The sequence below is a fragment of the Petaurus breviceps genome, unplaced genomic scaffold (genome assembly GCF_028583685.1).
Source record: "Petaurus breviceps papuanus isolate PSGF00001 unplaced genomic scaffold, PetGlider_PUasm1.0 38, whole genome shotgun sequence".
NCBI classification, from domain to species: Eukaryota; Metazoa; Chordata; class Mammalia; order Diprotodontia; family Petauridae; genus Petaurus; species Petaurus breviceps.
Window position 1 is genome coordinate 79,727,796 of NW_027186304.1, and position 16,018 is coordinate 79,743,813.

The 16,018-nt window shown below is 36.5% G+C and overlaps 1 protein-coding gene across 1 annotated transcript in view; it reads left to right on the plus strand.

Annotated features, from left to right (window-relative positions):
* CUNH8orf34 (chromosome unknown C8orf34 homolog) overlaps positions 1–16,018 on the plus strand; it is a 375,736-nt gene that overhangs the window by 119,316 nt on the left and 240,402 nt on the right. The window contains exon 5 of the mRNA XM_069100085.1: positions 11,468–11,496. Within this exon, the coding sequence (XP_068956186.1) occupies positions 11,468–11,496 (29 nt within the window). The remainder of the gene's footprint in view (positions 1–11,467; positions 11,497–16,018) is intronic.

Sequence of the window (16,018 nt, forward strand, 5' to 3'; positions counted from 1 at the left end):
CTGGGGCAAGGGATATAGAAAGGCAGATGTATGACCCTGGGGAAGTCCTAGACTTGAGGGACCTTCCTCCTGGACTGATTTTAATCTCTTTGAAGGTCTACTTAACTTTTTATCTTTTTATGAATCCATTCTAATTTTCATGGAATGCTTTTACCTGAGGGCTAATGAATATGTTTTTTTCTTGTTAAAGACATTGCATATCTTTGTTTCTGAGTGTGCCATTGCAAATGTGGAACCATCACCTGAACAATGGCATAAAAGGAGTAATTGAAGGAAGCAGAGAAGAAAGGATTTGTGGGAGACTCAGGCCTTAAAGCATTTGAAGAACTTTCATGCAGAAAAGGCATTCTATTTATTCTTCCTGTCTTTAGAGAGTGATACTATGACTAATGAAGGGAATTGTGGAGTATCAGAATTTGACTAGACTTAAGGAAAATTATTTTTAATCATTTAGACTATTCAACTGGGAAAAGAATTCTCTATTTGACAAAAACTATTGAGAAAAGTGGAAAATACTATGGCAGAAACTGGGCATAGACCAATATCTTAACACCATATACCAAAATAAAGACAAAATGAAAGGCTGATACTGTAGCAATCTGGGGGAGCAAGGAATAGTTTAACTCTTAAATTTATGGAGAAAGAGGATGGCCAGATGGTGCAGTCAGTAAGAGCGCCGGCCCCAGAGTAGGGAGACCTAGGATTGGTTTCAGGCTCAGATACTTAACACCCACACAAAAATAACTGGCCGTGTAACCTTGAGCAAGTTACTTAACCCCAATTGCTTTTTAAATGAATGAATAAATAAATTTATGGAGAAGGGAAGAATTTATGACCAAAGATGAGATAGAGAGCATTACAAAATGCAAAATGGATAATTTTCATTACATTAAATTGAAAAGCTTTTGTACAAACAAAGCCAATGTAACCAAGATTAGGAGGAAAGCAGAAAATTGGAAAAGAATTTTTATAATCAGTGTCTCTGATAAAGGCCTCATTTCTAAAGTATACAGTGAACTGAGTCAAATTTATAAGAATAAAAGTCATTCCCCAATTGATAAATGGTCAAAGGATATGGACAAGCAGTTTTCAGAGGAAGAAATTAATGATACCTATTATCATATGAAAAAAAATGCTCTAACTCATGATTGATTAGAGAAATGCAAATCAAAACAACTCTTAAGTACCACATCTCACCTGTCAGATTGGCTAACATGACAAAACAGAAAAATGATAAATGCTGGAGAAGATGTGGGAAAATTGGAGCAGTAATGCATTGTTAGTGGAGTTGTAAACTGATCCAACCAACTGATCTATTCCATTCTGGAATTCAACCAATTTGGAACTATGCCTAAAAGGTTATAAAAAATGTGGATACCCTTTGACCCAGCAATACCTCTTCTATGGCTGTATCCAAGAGAGATCATACAAGTGGGAGGAGGACCTGTATATACAAAAATATTTATAGCAACTTTTTTTGTGGTGGCAAAGAATTAGAAATCAAGGGGATTCCCATCAATTGGGGAATAGCTAAATAATTTGTGGCATATGAATGTAATGGAATGCTATTGTGCTATAAGAAATGAAGAGCAGGGGGACTTCATAATAACCTGGACAAACTTATATAAACTGATGCTGAGTGAGGGGAAGAGAACCAGGAGAACATTGTACACAATTACAAACACATTGTATCTGTGATTACTGACTTTGATAGACTGGGCTCCTCTCATGATGGAAAAGGCTATCCATATCCAGAGAAAGAAATACAGAGTTTGAATATGGATTGAAGCAAACTGCTTGCTCTTTTTTTTTGTTTTATTCTGTTTTGTTTCTTCTTTCTCATTCATTCTATTGGCTATAATTCTTTACAACTTGACTGATGTTTAATGTGAAAGTCTATGTAGAACCTATATCAGATTAGCCTTGAGGGGACCCTCAAGGGGGAGGAGAAGGAGGGGGAGAAAAATTGGAACTCAAAAACTTGTGGAATTGAATGTTATAAACTAAAAGTAAATAAAAAAAATTTAAAAAGACTATTCAAAAGTGGAATGGGCTACCTTCGGAGACATTGAATGGGGGAAAGGAAGACACTTCATTTGAGTCACCTAATGAATGTTTATTACATTGAAATGAGACACAGCATGGGGTAGTAAAAAGAATACTGGATTTGAAGTCATCAGAACTGTCTTTTTTATTTACTGCCTATGAAACCTTGAACAAAGAAAGGGAAGGGAATAAGCATTTATATGGTGCCTGCTATGTGCCAAGCACAGGGCTAAGTACTTTACCAATATCTCCACAAATCATTGTGCTTCTCTGGGATTCAGTTTTCTCACTTACAAAATGACTTGTCCTCTGGTGTCCCTTCCAACTAAAAATTTATGATTCTTTGAATCATGCGGCTTCTAGAATTATAACTCAATATATAAAGCAGTGTGCTTATTAGGTATTTAGTAAATAAATGAATGTGTGAATGAATAATAGATGAAATCAGAAGTAAAAATGTTAACCAGAAAAATGTCCTTAAACAAAATATAAAAACCAAAAAAATGCATATAATAATAACTCCTTTGTATGGCACTTTAAATTTGCAAACTGTTTTACATACATTATCTCACTGGTGCCTTACAATAATCCTAGGAAGTAAATACTGCAAATATTGTTATCCCCATATTAAAAATGAAGAACCTGGGGCCCCTAGGGAGGACCTGAGTTCAAATCCAGCCTCAGACACTTAACACAAAGCTAATCATGTGACCTTAGGCAAGTCACTTAACCCCAATTGCCCTACCTTCCCCCCTCCTAAAACAAAAAAAAAATTAGGAAACTGACACCCAGAGAGGTTAAGTAACTTCCCCATGGCCACATGACTAGTAACCATCAGAGGTAGAATCAAACCTAGACCTTACTAATTAGAGAGAATGTGTAGAGACTATATAAATTAAAGTTTAATTAAAGCTATTGTTGTTAAGTGTAAAAACAAAATTATGGTGAGAGAGTTTAATAAATTGCATACATTCTAAGAAGACTTTTGAGAATCCCATGGCAGCAAAGAGATCAAATCAGTCAATATTTAAAGAAATTAATTCAGACTACTCATTGGAAGTACAAATACTAAAGCAGAAACTTATGACCCCATAATGAGAAAACAGAACTTACTGGGAAAGACCCTGATGTTGAGAAGAATTGAAGGCAAAGGAGAAGGGGATGGAAGAGGATGAGATGAATAGATAGTGTCATGGAAACATCAAACATAAATTTGGGCAGATTTTAGAAGGCAGGGGAGGATAGAAGGGCCTGGGGTACTATGGTCCATTGGGACACGAAGAGTCGTAAACGACTGAATGAAGGGACAACAACAACTAAGTCTAACATCTTCAAAAAATATTTTCTGATTTCTTATGTTTTTCAACATAAATCGTCAGTGATTCCTTTTAATGAATTTAGACTTTATTTTCTTGTGATGGTCTTACTAAATTACTTTAAAGTATTCAAAACGTAATTCTCCCTATTGATACAGATCATTATTCCTCCATACCTTAGTCAATGACCTTCATTGGTTGTGAATACAGTAGTTTATTACTTGGTGGCTGACCTGGTGATGGGCTTGTCTATGTTTAGCTCAGGTAACAGAACTACAGTATGTCACGTAGACCTGAAGCACTTCCAGGACTGACCACAGATGCATCAACTGTCGTGGACTGCCATAACCCATGGCCCCCTTCATGCAGCACTGAGGCAACAGAGTATAATTCCTGGGCAGTCTCCCAATCCAATTTGCAAATTCACTTGATGATTCATAACTGAGGCAGCATTATAGAGAATGCATGAGTTTTAAATAATGGTGTTGTGTAGCAGATAGAGAACCTGTTTTGAAGATAGGAAAACCTTTCAAGTCTCTCTTCTGACATATATTGGATTCCTTACAACAAGCTTACATTTTCTTCTTTTCAACTTCCACCACTTGTCACAAGTGATACCCTTTGGACCCAAGAAGGACAAATCTGATCTCCCTTCCATGTGGTAGATAATCAGATATTTTGAAACAGCTAGCAAGTCCCCTTGCACTCTCACCATACCATATTTTTAGCTCCTTTTGTATGCTTTCTTCCTCTACTAGACTGGAAGTTACTTGAGGGCAAGGACTGTCTTTCTCTTTTGTAATTGTATCCCCATCATTTAGGACAGTGCCTGATACATAGCAGATGCTTAATAAATATTTATTGACTGTGTGATTGATCCTGGGAAAGTCCCAGTGCTCTTTGGAACTTTGAAACCTATATATTACATTTAAAGTTCTTGTTATTGGAAAAAGCAATTTCCTCCTCTGGGAATTCCCTATATAAATGAAATCATGGGTGCCATGCTTTCCCTTAGAAATTTCTCTATAAACAGCATGTCTTTATTTTTATAGGCAGTGTTATTATGATGCCACAAATCCCATTAAACTTTAATTTTAAAAAGTAATGAAAAGAGACTAAATTATGAAGTTATTAGGAGAATAGCTCTTGTGAATGTAAATACTCCTCTCCAATTTTCTATTCAACTATGATCCATTTCCTTGTTATTAAACACATCTGTCTCTCATTTAAGTAGGCATATAATATCTACTTAAGACTGCCTAAAATGTATCTTCTCAATAAAATTACCAAGGAGTAGAGACTATTCAGAAAATTTGGACAAATGTGTTGGAAATTTAGCAGGGACTGTGTTCACTTCCCAGCCTTCACTTATCATCTGGGATAAATTTGGCGAATTCACTTAACCTCTGTAGAACTCAGCTTATAAAATGAGAGGGTTGAACTAAGTTGAACTTTAAGGTCTCGTCCACCTTCAGAATTGTGATCCATGCAACAAAATTGAAATCTGTCATATTTGTCCTTTATTCAAATGCATATTTCCCTGTTAACACTGTGTGGCATATGAGAAATACTTCATAAATGCTGATTGACTTGTTATTTTAACATAGTCTTTAGAGCTTTCATGAGGCAATGGAAAGAGCTGTGGACTTGGACTTGGATTTGAACCTTAATTCTGTAATTTATTACATAGATGAACTTGGGAAATTCCCTCAGCTTTGTCTCAGTTTTCTCACCTGCAAAAGTGAAGGGTTGGAATAGATATGAATTTTAATATTTCTTCCAGCTGGAACTCTCAGATCCTATTCACCAAATAATATAACAAAATAACATATATAGTATGTTATTGTGTTATATATAATGATATATAACATGTTATTATGTAGCAATAATATGACATTATCATATAACTGTTTCATAAATAATTTATGAAACTGACATTTAAATATTTCCATATATTGCCTCCAAACTATCTGTACTGTTTGACAAGATACATCTCAAACAAACTGTTCCTTGACCTTGATAAGTGATTTCCAGCTCGATGCCTATGCATCAAGCCATCTCTGGTGCCTGGAGTGTACATCCACTAGATTTCTTCCTCTTAGCATCATTATCTTCCTTGAAGGTTGTGATCTCTTCTACCAAACCTTCCCTATCCCCTTCAAGTTTTTCTTTTTCTTGTCCACAAACTGTCTCATATTTACTTATATGTGTACAGTTTATAGCCCAAAGGGGAATGTAAGGTCCTTGTGGTCAGGATTCTTTAATTTTTGTCTTTGCTTCAAAAGTGTCTAGCATCATAGTTTGCTTAAAATAGGGCTTCATTTAATTCATATTTGTTGAATACTTTATAGAAAAAAAAATATCAGCCAGAATGAACTGTTATATAAGAAACAAAATATGATTAGCCAATTAATAGGAAAAATCAGAAATTCAGTGGGTCTAAACTGAAGCAATTTCACTATATCAAGGATAACTCTTGTTAGCACATTTTTGAAGTAATAATGATTCCTGAAAAAGTCTATGCAATTTTATCTGTTAATAACTTTTTCTAGTAATCCACAAATTGAATTTTAGAGTAGCTTGTGGTACTTAAGATGTTAGGTGACTTATTCAGGGAGGTAGAACTGGTGTGTATTAGAGAAAACAGGTGAACCTAGGCCTTCCTAACTCTGAGGCTAGCCCTCTACATAGAATACTATGCCTATTCTTGAAAAGCAATTCCTTTTGACTACACCAAAATTTTATCAACCGATAGTTCATTTTCTCTGTACTGTGCTAGACTGGTTCTCAGATGACTGACAGATATATAGATAATTTCTAAGTTCATATTTATACTTTTCCAACTTGGTAAGAACTCACCAAAGTTCTGACATAACCTTCAAGAACATTATGCTGCTATGAGATGTCTCTACAGTACCTTGGTTTTTACTTTAGTTAACATACATACGTCCATTGTTATATATTACATCTGTTTTTAAAGATAGTCCTCAAATATATGGTGAAAACAGATTAGCATATGGCACTGCCAGTCTTTTGATGTATGGCTATAGCAAGTATGGTGTTACTAGGTTTGGAAGCCAGCAGAAGAAAATGGAAGGAGGGATTAATTCTCAGCAGCTAGGAAGATTCCCTGAAGTAAGAAATTCCCATCTTCCAAAATACCTCGAAATCTTCATGACTAGCAACGAGGACTGGGGCAGCATATCCTAGCAGACAGATTGATGGACCAAGACTTAGGGAGACCTGGTTTAAAATTCATGTAATACCCTAATTGTGGGACAATGGTCAAGTTATTTGGACACTATGATCCTGTTTCCTCATCATCAGTGAGGTTCATAATACCTATTGGATCTGCCTCACAAAGTCGTCACGCACCTCAAATGACATAATGTTTGCAGTGCCATGCAAATTTAGAAGCAGCATGCAAGTGTCACTTCTTACTCTCAAAGGCAAGAATGAGTCCTGCCTGCCACTCTAGGGTATGTCTTTCTGGTCTCCATTCATCTGAGAGTACAATCAATAGGATGCTGGAAGGAACCTGAAAACTTAGGACTTAAGTGTCTTTTTGTGACAGAACAACAACAAGAAGCATTTGTTTAGTGCCTACTATGTGTCAGGCCCTGTGTTAAGTGCTTTATAAATATCTCATTTGATCCTTACCACAACCCTAGGAGGTAGGTGCTGTTGGTATCCCTATTTTTTTGTTATTGTTCAGTCATATCTGATCCTTCAAGACTCTATTTCGGTTTTTCTTCACAAAGATAATAGAGTATATTAGCATTTCCTTCTCCAGCTCATTTTACAGCTGAGGAAACTGAGGCAAACAGGGTTAAGTGACTTGCCCAGGGTCACACAGCTAGTAGGTGTCTGAGGGTGGATTTAAACTCAGGAAGATGAGTTTACTGTGCCACCTAGCTGTCCCTCTCTATTTTACACTAAGGTAAATAAAGAAGGAAACTGGAGAAGAGGTTAAGTAACTTACCCAAGGTCATATAGCCAATGTCTGAAACTAGATTTGAACTCAGGTTTCCTGCCTCAAAGCCAGCACTCTATCCCCTGAGCCACTTAGCTGACTATATAACCTGATGGGTTTTATTTTGGGGGGGGTGGTGTTTGTTTGCTTTTTGGAGGGGGGAAGGCAGGGCAATAGGGGTTAAGTGACTTGCCCAAGGTCACATGGCTAGTAAGTGTTGTGTCTGGGGTCGAATTTGAACTCTGATCCTCCTGACTCCAGAGCTGGTGCTCTATTCACTGTGCCACCTAGCCAACCCCAGATATTTCTTTTTGAAAGAAATGAAGAACAATTTCATTGATTTATTTCCTTTAGTTTATTTTTAGCAAGATATAAAAGTATCATGTTTTTGAACCCTTATTAAAAATCTGGAAAAAGAAGTTTAAAAGGGGGGTGGAGCCAAGATGGCAGAGTAGAAACAGGACTTCCGCAGGACTCCAGCTTCTACCTCCCCCAATTCATGTAAAAGTTGACTCTGAACAAACTTGGGAGCTACAGAACCCAGAAAATGACACAGAGAAGCTAACCTCCTGATGAGGACAGCCCAGCAGGCCAGGAGCCAGAGGCCAGCCTAGTACTCTGGGAGCCTGAGGTTTTTGCCTTAGGGCTGCCTGACCAGCCGCTGGCTGGAGGGACTCCAGATCACCAGCAGCTGTGGCAGTTTCCAGAGTTATCAACCCATAGATGCTAAGGACAAAGTGAGAGGACAGTGCAGTGTGGACTTTGGGATCTAGTAGTTTGGGAGCATAGTCCAGCCTTTATCTCCTGGAGAGAGAAGCCACTCAGGACCCACGGCTGTTCAGCTGCCCCCATGTGGCAGCTTCAGCTCCTGGCATGCAAGCATTCGGAGGGGTAATTGCTCTTGCTTAAATCTGCTTGGATCTGGATTACTGTCTAGGGTGGAAGTCCTGGGATGTGTGACCAGCTTGCCAGAGCTTGTAGAGGCTTCAGAGAGGGCCCCCAACTAATACCTTTGGCAGCTGAGAAAACCCCAGCATTTGGAATAAAGCTCCCCTGTCTGGTAGCAGAATCCTACTGTGGCAAAAAGTCCAAAAGTGAAGTAATTGAGTGGCAACATGAGCAAATGATGGAAGCAGAGCAAACAGAAGAATCCAACATTAGCCTCCTATTTTGGGGACAAAAAGGATCAAAGCATGGAAGAGGAGGAAGACAACAAAGTCAGAACTCCTGCACCAAAAGCTTCCAAGAAAAATATGAGCTGGTTACATGCCATAGAGGGGCTTAAAAAGTATTTTGAAAATCAAATAAGAGAAGTGAAGGGAAAATTGGGAAGAGAAATGGGAACAATGCAAGAAAATTAAGAAATGAGAGTCAACAACCTGACTGAAGAAAATAACAACTTAAAAATAGACTCACTCAGATGGCGAAAGATGCTCAAAAAGGCAATGAGAAGAATGCCTTAAAAAGCAGAATTTTCCAGATGGGAAAAAATCTCAAAAGCTCACTGAAGAGAATCCTTCCTTCAGAATTAGAGTGGAACAAATGGAAGCTAGTGACTTTATGAGAAATCAAAATACTATTAAACAGATCCAGACAAATGAAAAAATAGAAGGCAATGTGAAATATCTCATTGGGAAAACCACTGACCTGGAAAATTGATACAGGAGAGACAATTTAAAAATTATTGGACTACTTGAAAGCCATGATCAAAAAAAGAACCTAGAAATCATCCTTCAAGAAATTCTCAAGGAAAATTGCTCTGATGTTTTAGAACCAGAGGGCAAAATAGAGGTTGAAAGCATCCACTGATCACCTCCTGAAGAAGATCCCCAAAAGAAAACTCCTAGGAATATTATAGCCAGGTTCTGGAATTCCCAGATCAAGGAGAAAATATCACAAGCAGCCAGGAAGAAACAATTTGAATATTGTGGAAACACTCAGGATAATACAGCTTCTACACTGAGGAACCAAAGGGCCTGGAATATGATATTTCAAAGGTCAATGGAGCTGGGATTAAAACCAAGAATCACCTACCCAGCAAAACTGAGTATCATCTTTCAGGGGAAAATATGGTCATTCAATGGAATAGAGGACTTTCAAGAATTCTTGCTGAAAAAACCAGAGTTGAATAGAAAATTCGACATTCAGATACAAGAAGCAAGAGAAGCATGAGAAGGTAAACAGGGAAAAGAAATCATAAGGAATGTATCATAGTTGAACTATTTACATCCCTACATGCAAAAACAATAATTGTAACTTATGAAACTTTTCTCAATATGAGAATAGTTGAAAGGAATTGAAATGTATATATGTGTGTGTATGTATATATGTACACATACATATATATGTCTATATGGGAGGGCATATGAATACATATGTGAATGTGTGTATATATGTCTACAGGTATACATAGATAGAGGGCAAAGGACCAATTGAATAGGAAGGGACGATACTTAAAAGGTGAAATTAAGAGGTGAGAGAGGAATATAATGAGAGGAGATGGGGAGAGACAGAATGGGTAAACTATCTCATACAGAAGAGGCAAGGGAAAATGGTTACAATGGAGAGGAAGAACAGGAAGGCAAAAAGGAAAGGGTCAACCTTATTCTGATTGAATTTGGCTTAGGGAGGGAATGACATACACACTAGGGTATCTCACCCTACAGGAGAATAGGGGGGAAGGGGATGAGAGGGGTGATGATGGAAGTGAGGGCAGGCTGGGGAGTAGGGAAGTTGGAAGCACCCACTTTTGAAAAGGGACAGGATCAAAGTAGAGAACAGAACAAGTGGGAGGTGGGATAGGAGGGAGCGAAATATTGTCACACTCTTTTACAATATATCCACTATGGTAATGTTTTCCATAGCTACACATGTACAACCTACATTGAATTGCTTATCTTCCCAGTAAGGGTGGGTGACAAAGGAGGAAGGGAATGAATCTGGATTTCAAAGTTTTAAAATCAAATGTTTAAATATATATATATATACATATACATATATATTATTAATATTATTTTACATGTAACTGGGAAATAAGATCTATAGGTGCTGGGGCATAGAGATCCACCATGCCCTGTGGGAAAATTGGAGGGGGTATGGGAGAAAATATGAGAGAGAGCAGATTGGAAGAGGGGATATCTAGTGGGATCACTAATTTGGGGTGGTGGATAGGGGAAAAACGGGGAGAAAATTTGTAACTCAAAATTTTGCGTAAATGAATGATGTAAACTAGAAGTGAATAAAGCATTTGATTAAAAAAAGTTAAGAAGAAACAAAAGATAAGAGAAACAAAATTATTTAAAAGGTTTTAAGAAAGATCCCTGTAAGAACAACATAAGAGAGCTAAAATTATTTAGCATATAAATGTGTCTAGTATATGCAAAATAAAACCCTATATTAATAATTATAGGGGCTTTTTTTTTGCATTGAGGACAGGAAAAAAATAGCAATAGACAGAGTGTAGCTTGAGAGATTTATAATCAATAATAAAGGCTGAACTTCCTGACTATAAAGATTATTAGACCTTGAGATGGCTATGAACAAAATTTGAGAGGTAATTTTCTCCAGAAATTTTCAATCAAAAATTATATTAGATTTTATTTAAGTCAAGACTGTCCCAGAGGAATGGGAAATTAAACAGAGCATCTATCAGAAACCCAATCAGCCACAATTTTGTACCTAAACACTTATGAAGCTATTAACAATTATTAAATACATGATTACCTAAAATAACATAGATTTCTAATTAAAAATAATTGGCTTAAAAAATTGTCTTAGCTCACAGGTAAGAAGCTAAGTCCATTTATACAATGTAGAACAGAAGTATTCTTGCAATACTTTCTCTTTACTTACAAAGAACTCCATAAAGGGCCTATTAAAAAAAAAAAACTTCATTCTCATAGACTAATTCAGAACTCCAAAGCATTCATAGTTTTTTAAAATCTTAATTTGCTCGGTCAAAAGAGATGGTGCTTTTTGTTTTTTTTTTTTTGGGGGGGGGCAGGAAGGGAGGGAGGTTAATAATAAGAAAAATGTGTTACAATAATGGAATATGGTATTTTGAAAATATAGTAATAATATGTTAAGAAGCTGGAGATGCTTTCTAATTTTAATATGAATCTTTTTATTTCAGGCATTGCTATTTCAGATGAACTTGATAAGGTAAGCCAAACTGTGTTCTTACTGAAATAAATATACAAATAGATGTGATGTTTCTGTTAGCTGTAAAAACCGTGAAAGCTGCTATAGAAAAAAAAAACATTTAATTTTTGGAGGTAAGGGTGTTTAGAATTTTTCTTGATTTGGAAGATGTATGTTTGAATTATTTAGGTTAAAGTGATTGTATAAATTTTAAAAGTCAAAGTTTGGCATATGAATATATAACTATTTCTTTTAACTTTAGCCTTTACAAATTCTAATTGTAGAACTATTTTATCAACTAACATTTGGATCAGTGTACATTCTTGATGAAGTAAAATTAATTTGGCACAATTATATTACTACAGCATGCCTGACAAAATTTCCACAATACTTAAGCAATAAAATATGACACAGAAGATAATTTATCAATATAACCAGTGGCAAAAGCCTACTGGTTGAAAATTCATCTTAAAGAGCAGTAAAGTTATAGATGAAAGAATGCTAAATGCAGAACATATCAGTATTGAACAACATATGATGTTTCAAGGAAAATATAACATATCCTCAAATAAGCATAATATTGCATTCTAAGTGCCACATGTCTGAAATATACAGTAAGCATTTTAAGAATTTAGGTAGTGGATGGTCATTTTTTACTGGAATGACTCTATGTAAGCAGTAGCATTTGAGTTGGGCATTGAAGGACGAGTCAGTTACAAAAAAAATGGAGATTTGGAAATAGGAAAGAGCATAAAGGTAGCAGTAGTTGATGTGCAGAGTCTAAAAAGTCAAGGCATGTATAGGTATTGCCAGCTGGCAATAAGTGTTTCCTTCTCTCAATTCTTATTGGATCATTTATATAGCACTAGGCTACACTATTATTATATTATGTATATTTGAGGATATATCTTACTTTCCCTGCTAGATTGTAGGCTTTTGAGGTGTTTCTTATTTATTTGTTTATTTTGGAGACAATCAGGATTAAGTGACTTGCCCAGGGTCAAACAGCTAATAAGTGTCTGAGGCCAGATTTGAACTTATCGTGCTGTATCCAGTATGTCACCTGGCTGCCCCCGTATTATTTATCTTTGTATTCTTCATCTGGTACCTGCTAATTGGACCTGCAGTCAGTGAAGACCTGATTTCAAATCTGACCATAGATACTGGCTCTGTAACCTCAAGCAAGTCACCTAACTTATTTGTCTCAAATTCCTCAATTGTAAAATAGGATTAATATCAGACCCTACCTCTCAGAGTTGTGAGGATAAAATGAATTGGCATTTATAAAGTGCTTTGCAAGCATTAAAATTCAATCTAAATGCTAGCTATTAATAGTAGTAATGATAATAAATATTTGTTAAATAAATTAGTAATTTACTAGGACAAAAAAAATTTGCTTTTATCTCAAATTTAGTTCCTATGCATCAAGTACCTATGTTATGTTGACTTTGCTGTTTTGTACTAATCTATTATTTTAAAGACTACCCTTTCTACCTTCCCTTCTCTCCCCCAGAGCTGTATTGAAGTAAAATTTTCCTCTACATGAGTTGTTGTAACATGTCTATGTTATGTCATGATCTGGATTCAATAGGCAATATTGCTATAGAACATAGATTCATATACAGTGTTGCTGGATGAGGTCTGAGCTACAAATGGGACTTTTGGTGATTAAAGAGGTAGATAGTACTTTAAATTCTTTCAAAACTGACTATGTGCACTTAACAAGCACAGTCTGAGTTCTTATTATGTCATCCATAAAGTATTTTTTTGTTTATTTATTTACTTTTATTTTATAACATTCAGTTTCACAGTCCCCTGAGTTTCATTTTTTCACCCTTCCTCTCCTCCCTGTCCCCATCATGGCAGCATGCATTCGAATATAGGATCCACAAATATCTTCACATTAATCATCAGTCAGGTTGTACAGAAGGATTATAACTGATGGAATGATCCATGGGAAAGAGGAAACACAACAAGACAAGAAAAAGAAAGAGAGCAAATAGTTTGTTTCACTCTGCATCCAGACTCCACATCTCTTTCTCTGGATGTGGGCATCTCTTTCAGTCATGAGTCTTTTGGAGTTGTTTTATAACCTTACATTGCTGAGAGGGACCCAGTCTGTTGACGTTGGTCATCACACATACGTTGTGTCTGTGATTGTGTAGAGATTTCTCATGGTTCTGCTATCAATAAAGTGTTTTGATTATGCCTACATGTGAGTAGGGAAAGAAGACAATCTGATCTTTTTGGAGAGGAGTGCCACATTGAGAACATAACAGTTAGGCAATGCTTTGGGGAGAGCCCTGGACTTGGAGTCAGGAGGAGAATCTGAGTTCAAATACTACCTTAGACACTTACTAGCTATGTGACCCTAGGCAAACCAATTGAGTTCTATTTGCCTCAGTTTCCTCATCTGTAAAATGGAGGACAACAATGATGACACCTACTTCCCAGGGCTGTTTTAAGGATAAAATGAGAAAATCTTTGTAAAGTGCTTTGCAAAACTTAAAAGACTATATGAATGCTAGCTATTATTGTTGAATTCCCATTGTCCTGTCCACATGTTCTGTCATGATTCTCATTGCCCCAAGGCACTCAATCACCTCTAAACTCCAGCTTTCTAAAACAGAAACCAGGAGAATCTCTGAAAGCCCACCATTCACATCTAATGTCCTGGACAGACTGGTCTCACAGGCTTTCATGATAGCACGCTCTATACCAGTGTAGACAGGTATGTCTCGGAGCAACTCTAATAGACTTACTAGGCAATTGTTATGAGTTCAGTGTGAACATTTATATCAAAGAAACAAGCAAATGCTAGAAACAATTTTCTTTATTGTTGTTTTCAATTGTCTAGATTAAGAACATGTATATAATGTAGTTTAAACTTTAAAAATATGAATGCATGTTTTTTTCGCCTAGAGATCCTGGTTGTTAAACATTCACCAGAACACTGCCCACATTGGTCTATGAACTTTGCTTAAGCTCAGCAGAGTTCAGTAGAAAAGTCATCACCAGAATGGAAGCCTGGTGACTATCAGCTCTTAATAAATCACATTAAATAGCATTTCTAAAGTTCTTTCAAGTTTTTGTTTGTTTAATGATTTTCCAATTGTATCTAAGTCTTCATGACTTCATTTGGGATTTTCTTTGCCAAGATACTGGAGTGGTTTGCCATTCCTTTCTCCATCTCATTTTACAGATGAGGAAAATGACACAAACAGGGTTAAGTGACTTACCCAGGGTCACACAGCTAGTGAGTGTCTGAGGCTGGGTTTAAACTCAGGAAGATGAGTCTTCAGATGAGTCTTCCCAATTCCAACTTCAATACTCCAGCCACTGTGTCACGTAGCTGCCCTTCTTTAAAGTTTATAAAATGCTTTATATCTATTATCTCATTTGAGTCTCACAATACCCCTGGGTATACATTGTATAGAGTCGACCTCTGAGTGAATAGAAACCAGTCTGTCAGTCAACAAGATTTTATTAACTACTTACTATGTTCCAGGCACTGTGCTAAGAAAACCAGTTAATGAACCAACCACTAAGTAAATTATTGTTTCATATTTACTCCCAGGCCACTCCTATTGTTTTTATGCCCAGTCCCAAATGCACTGTTGAAGTTCTTAAATTCCTTTAAGCATCTTCTCTAAACTCAGCCTACATATTTATTCACACACTCTTTAATCATGTACAAACTAATTCCCAGAACACCCTTTAATCATACTTGAATGCACACCCAACATTCTCTCCCTCCAGTTTCTGACTCCTTTCATGCTCCTCTGCCCAAAGCTCCTAGGTTCATCTCTCAAACTATCAATCATATACAGCAGCCCTAAAGCTACTGTCTTTTATTCTAGTTAGCTTAAACCTTGTAACTTTCCCCATAGCATCCTAGAAGAGAGTGTTTCCTGACGACATGCCTTCTCTTTCCCCCTTTCAGACCCAAAGCAACCTTGGCTTCTGCCCCTTTCCTTTTATTTTCTCATGTATCCAAGCAAAAGTAATATGCATTTTCCACTTGTAGTCCTCCTTTATTGTATTATGTCTCTTCTGAATTTCTTACATTGGGATATTACCCATGGCTTTTATTTGAATTGCTCAAATAATCTTACGCAAGGTCATGTCACTCACCAGACCTTATAAAAGAACTTCTGAGTAAAAGAGAGAAATAGATCAATAATATGGTAATACACTGTGTGTCAAAGGTCACAAGGTATTTTACATGGAAATAGTCCTAATAATCACAACAGTCACACAACTAGTGCTGTGCACAGTGAATGGTGAATTGCTTCATAAACATGTGGAAGCAGGCACAGAAATACTTGTGTAATAGCTGTATAGTGATCTGTTTGAAAAAAAAATACCTTCTAACAATTTTTAGATTACATTTGACACCGTATATGTATATATATGTATATATATATATGAGCAATCATGTAGAACATTTCCAAATTAATCATTTTGTGCAGAAAAACAGAGAGAGAGAGACAGAAATAGAGAGAGAGAGAGAGAGAGAGAGAGAGAGAGAGAGAGAGAGAGA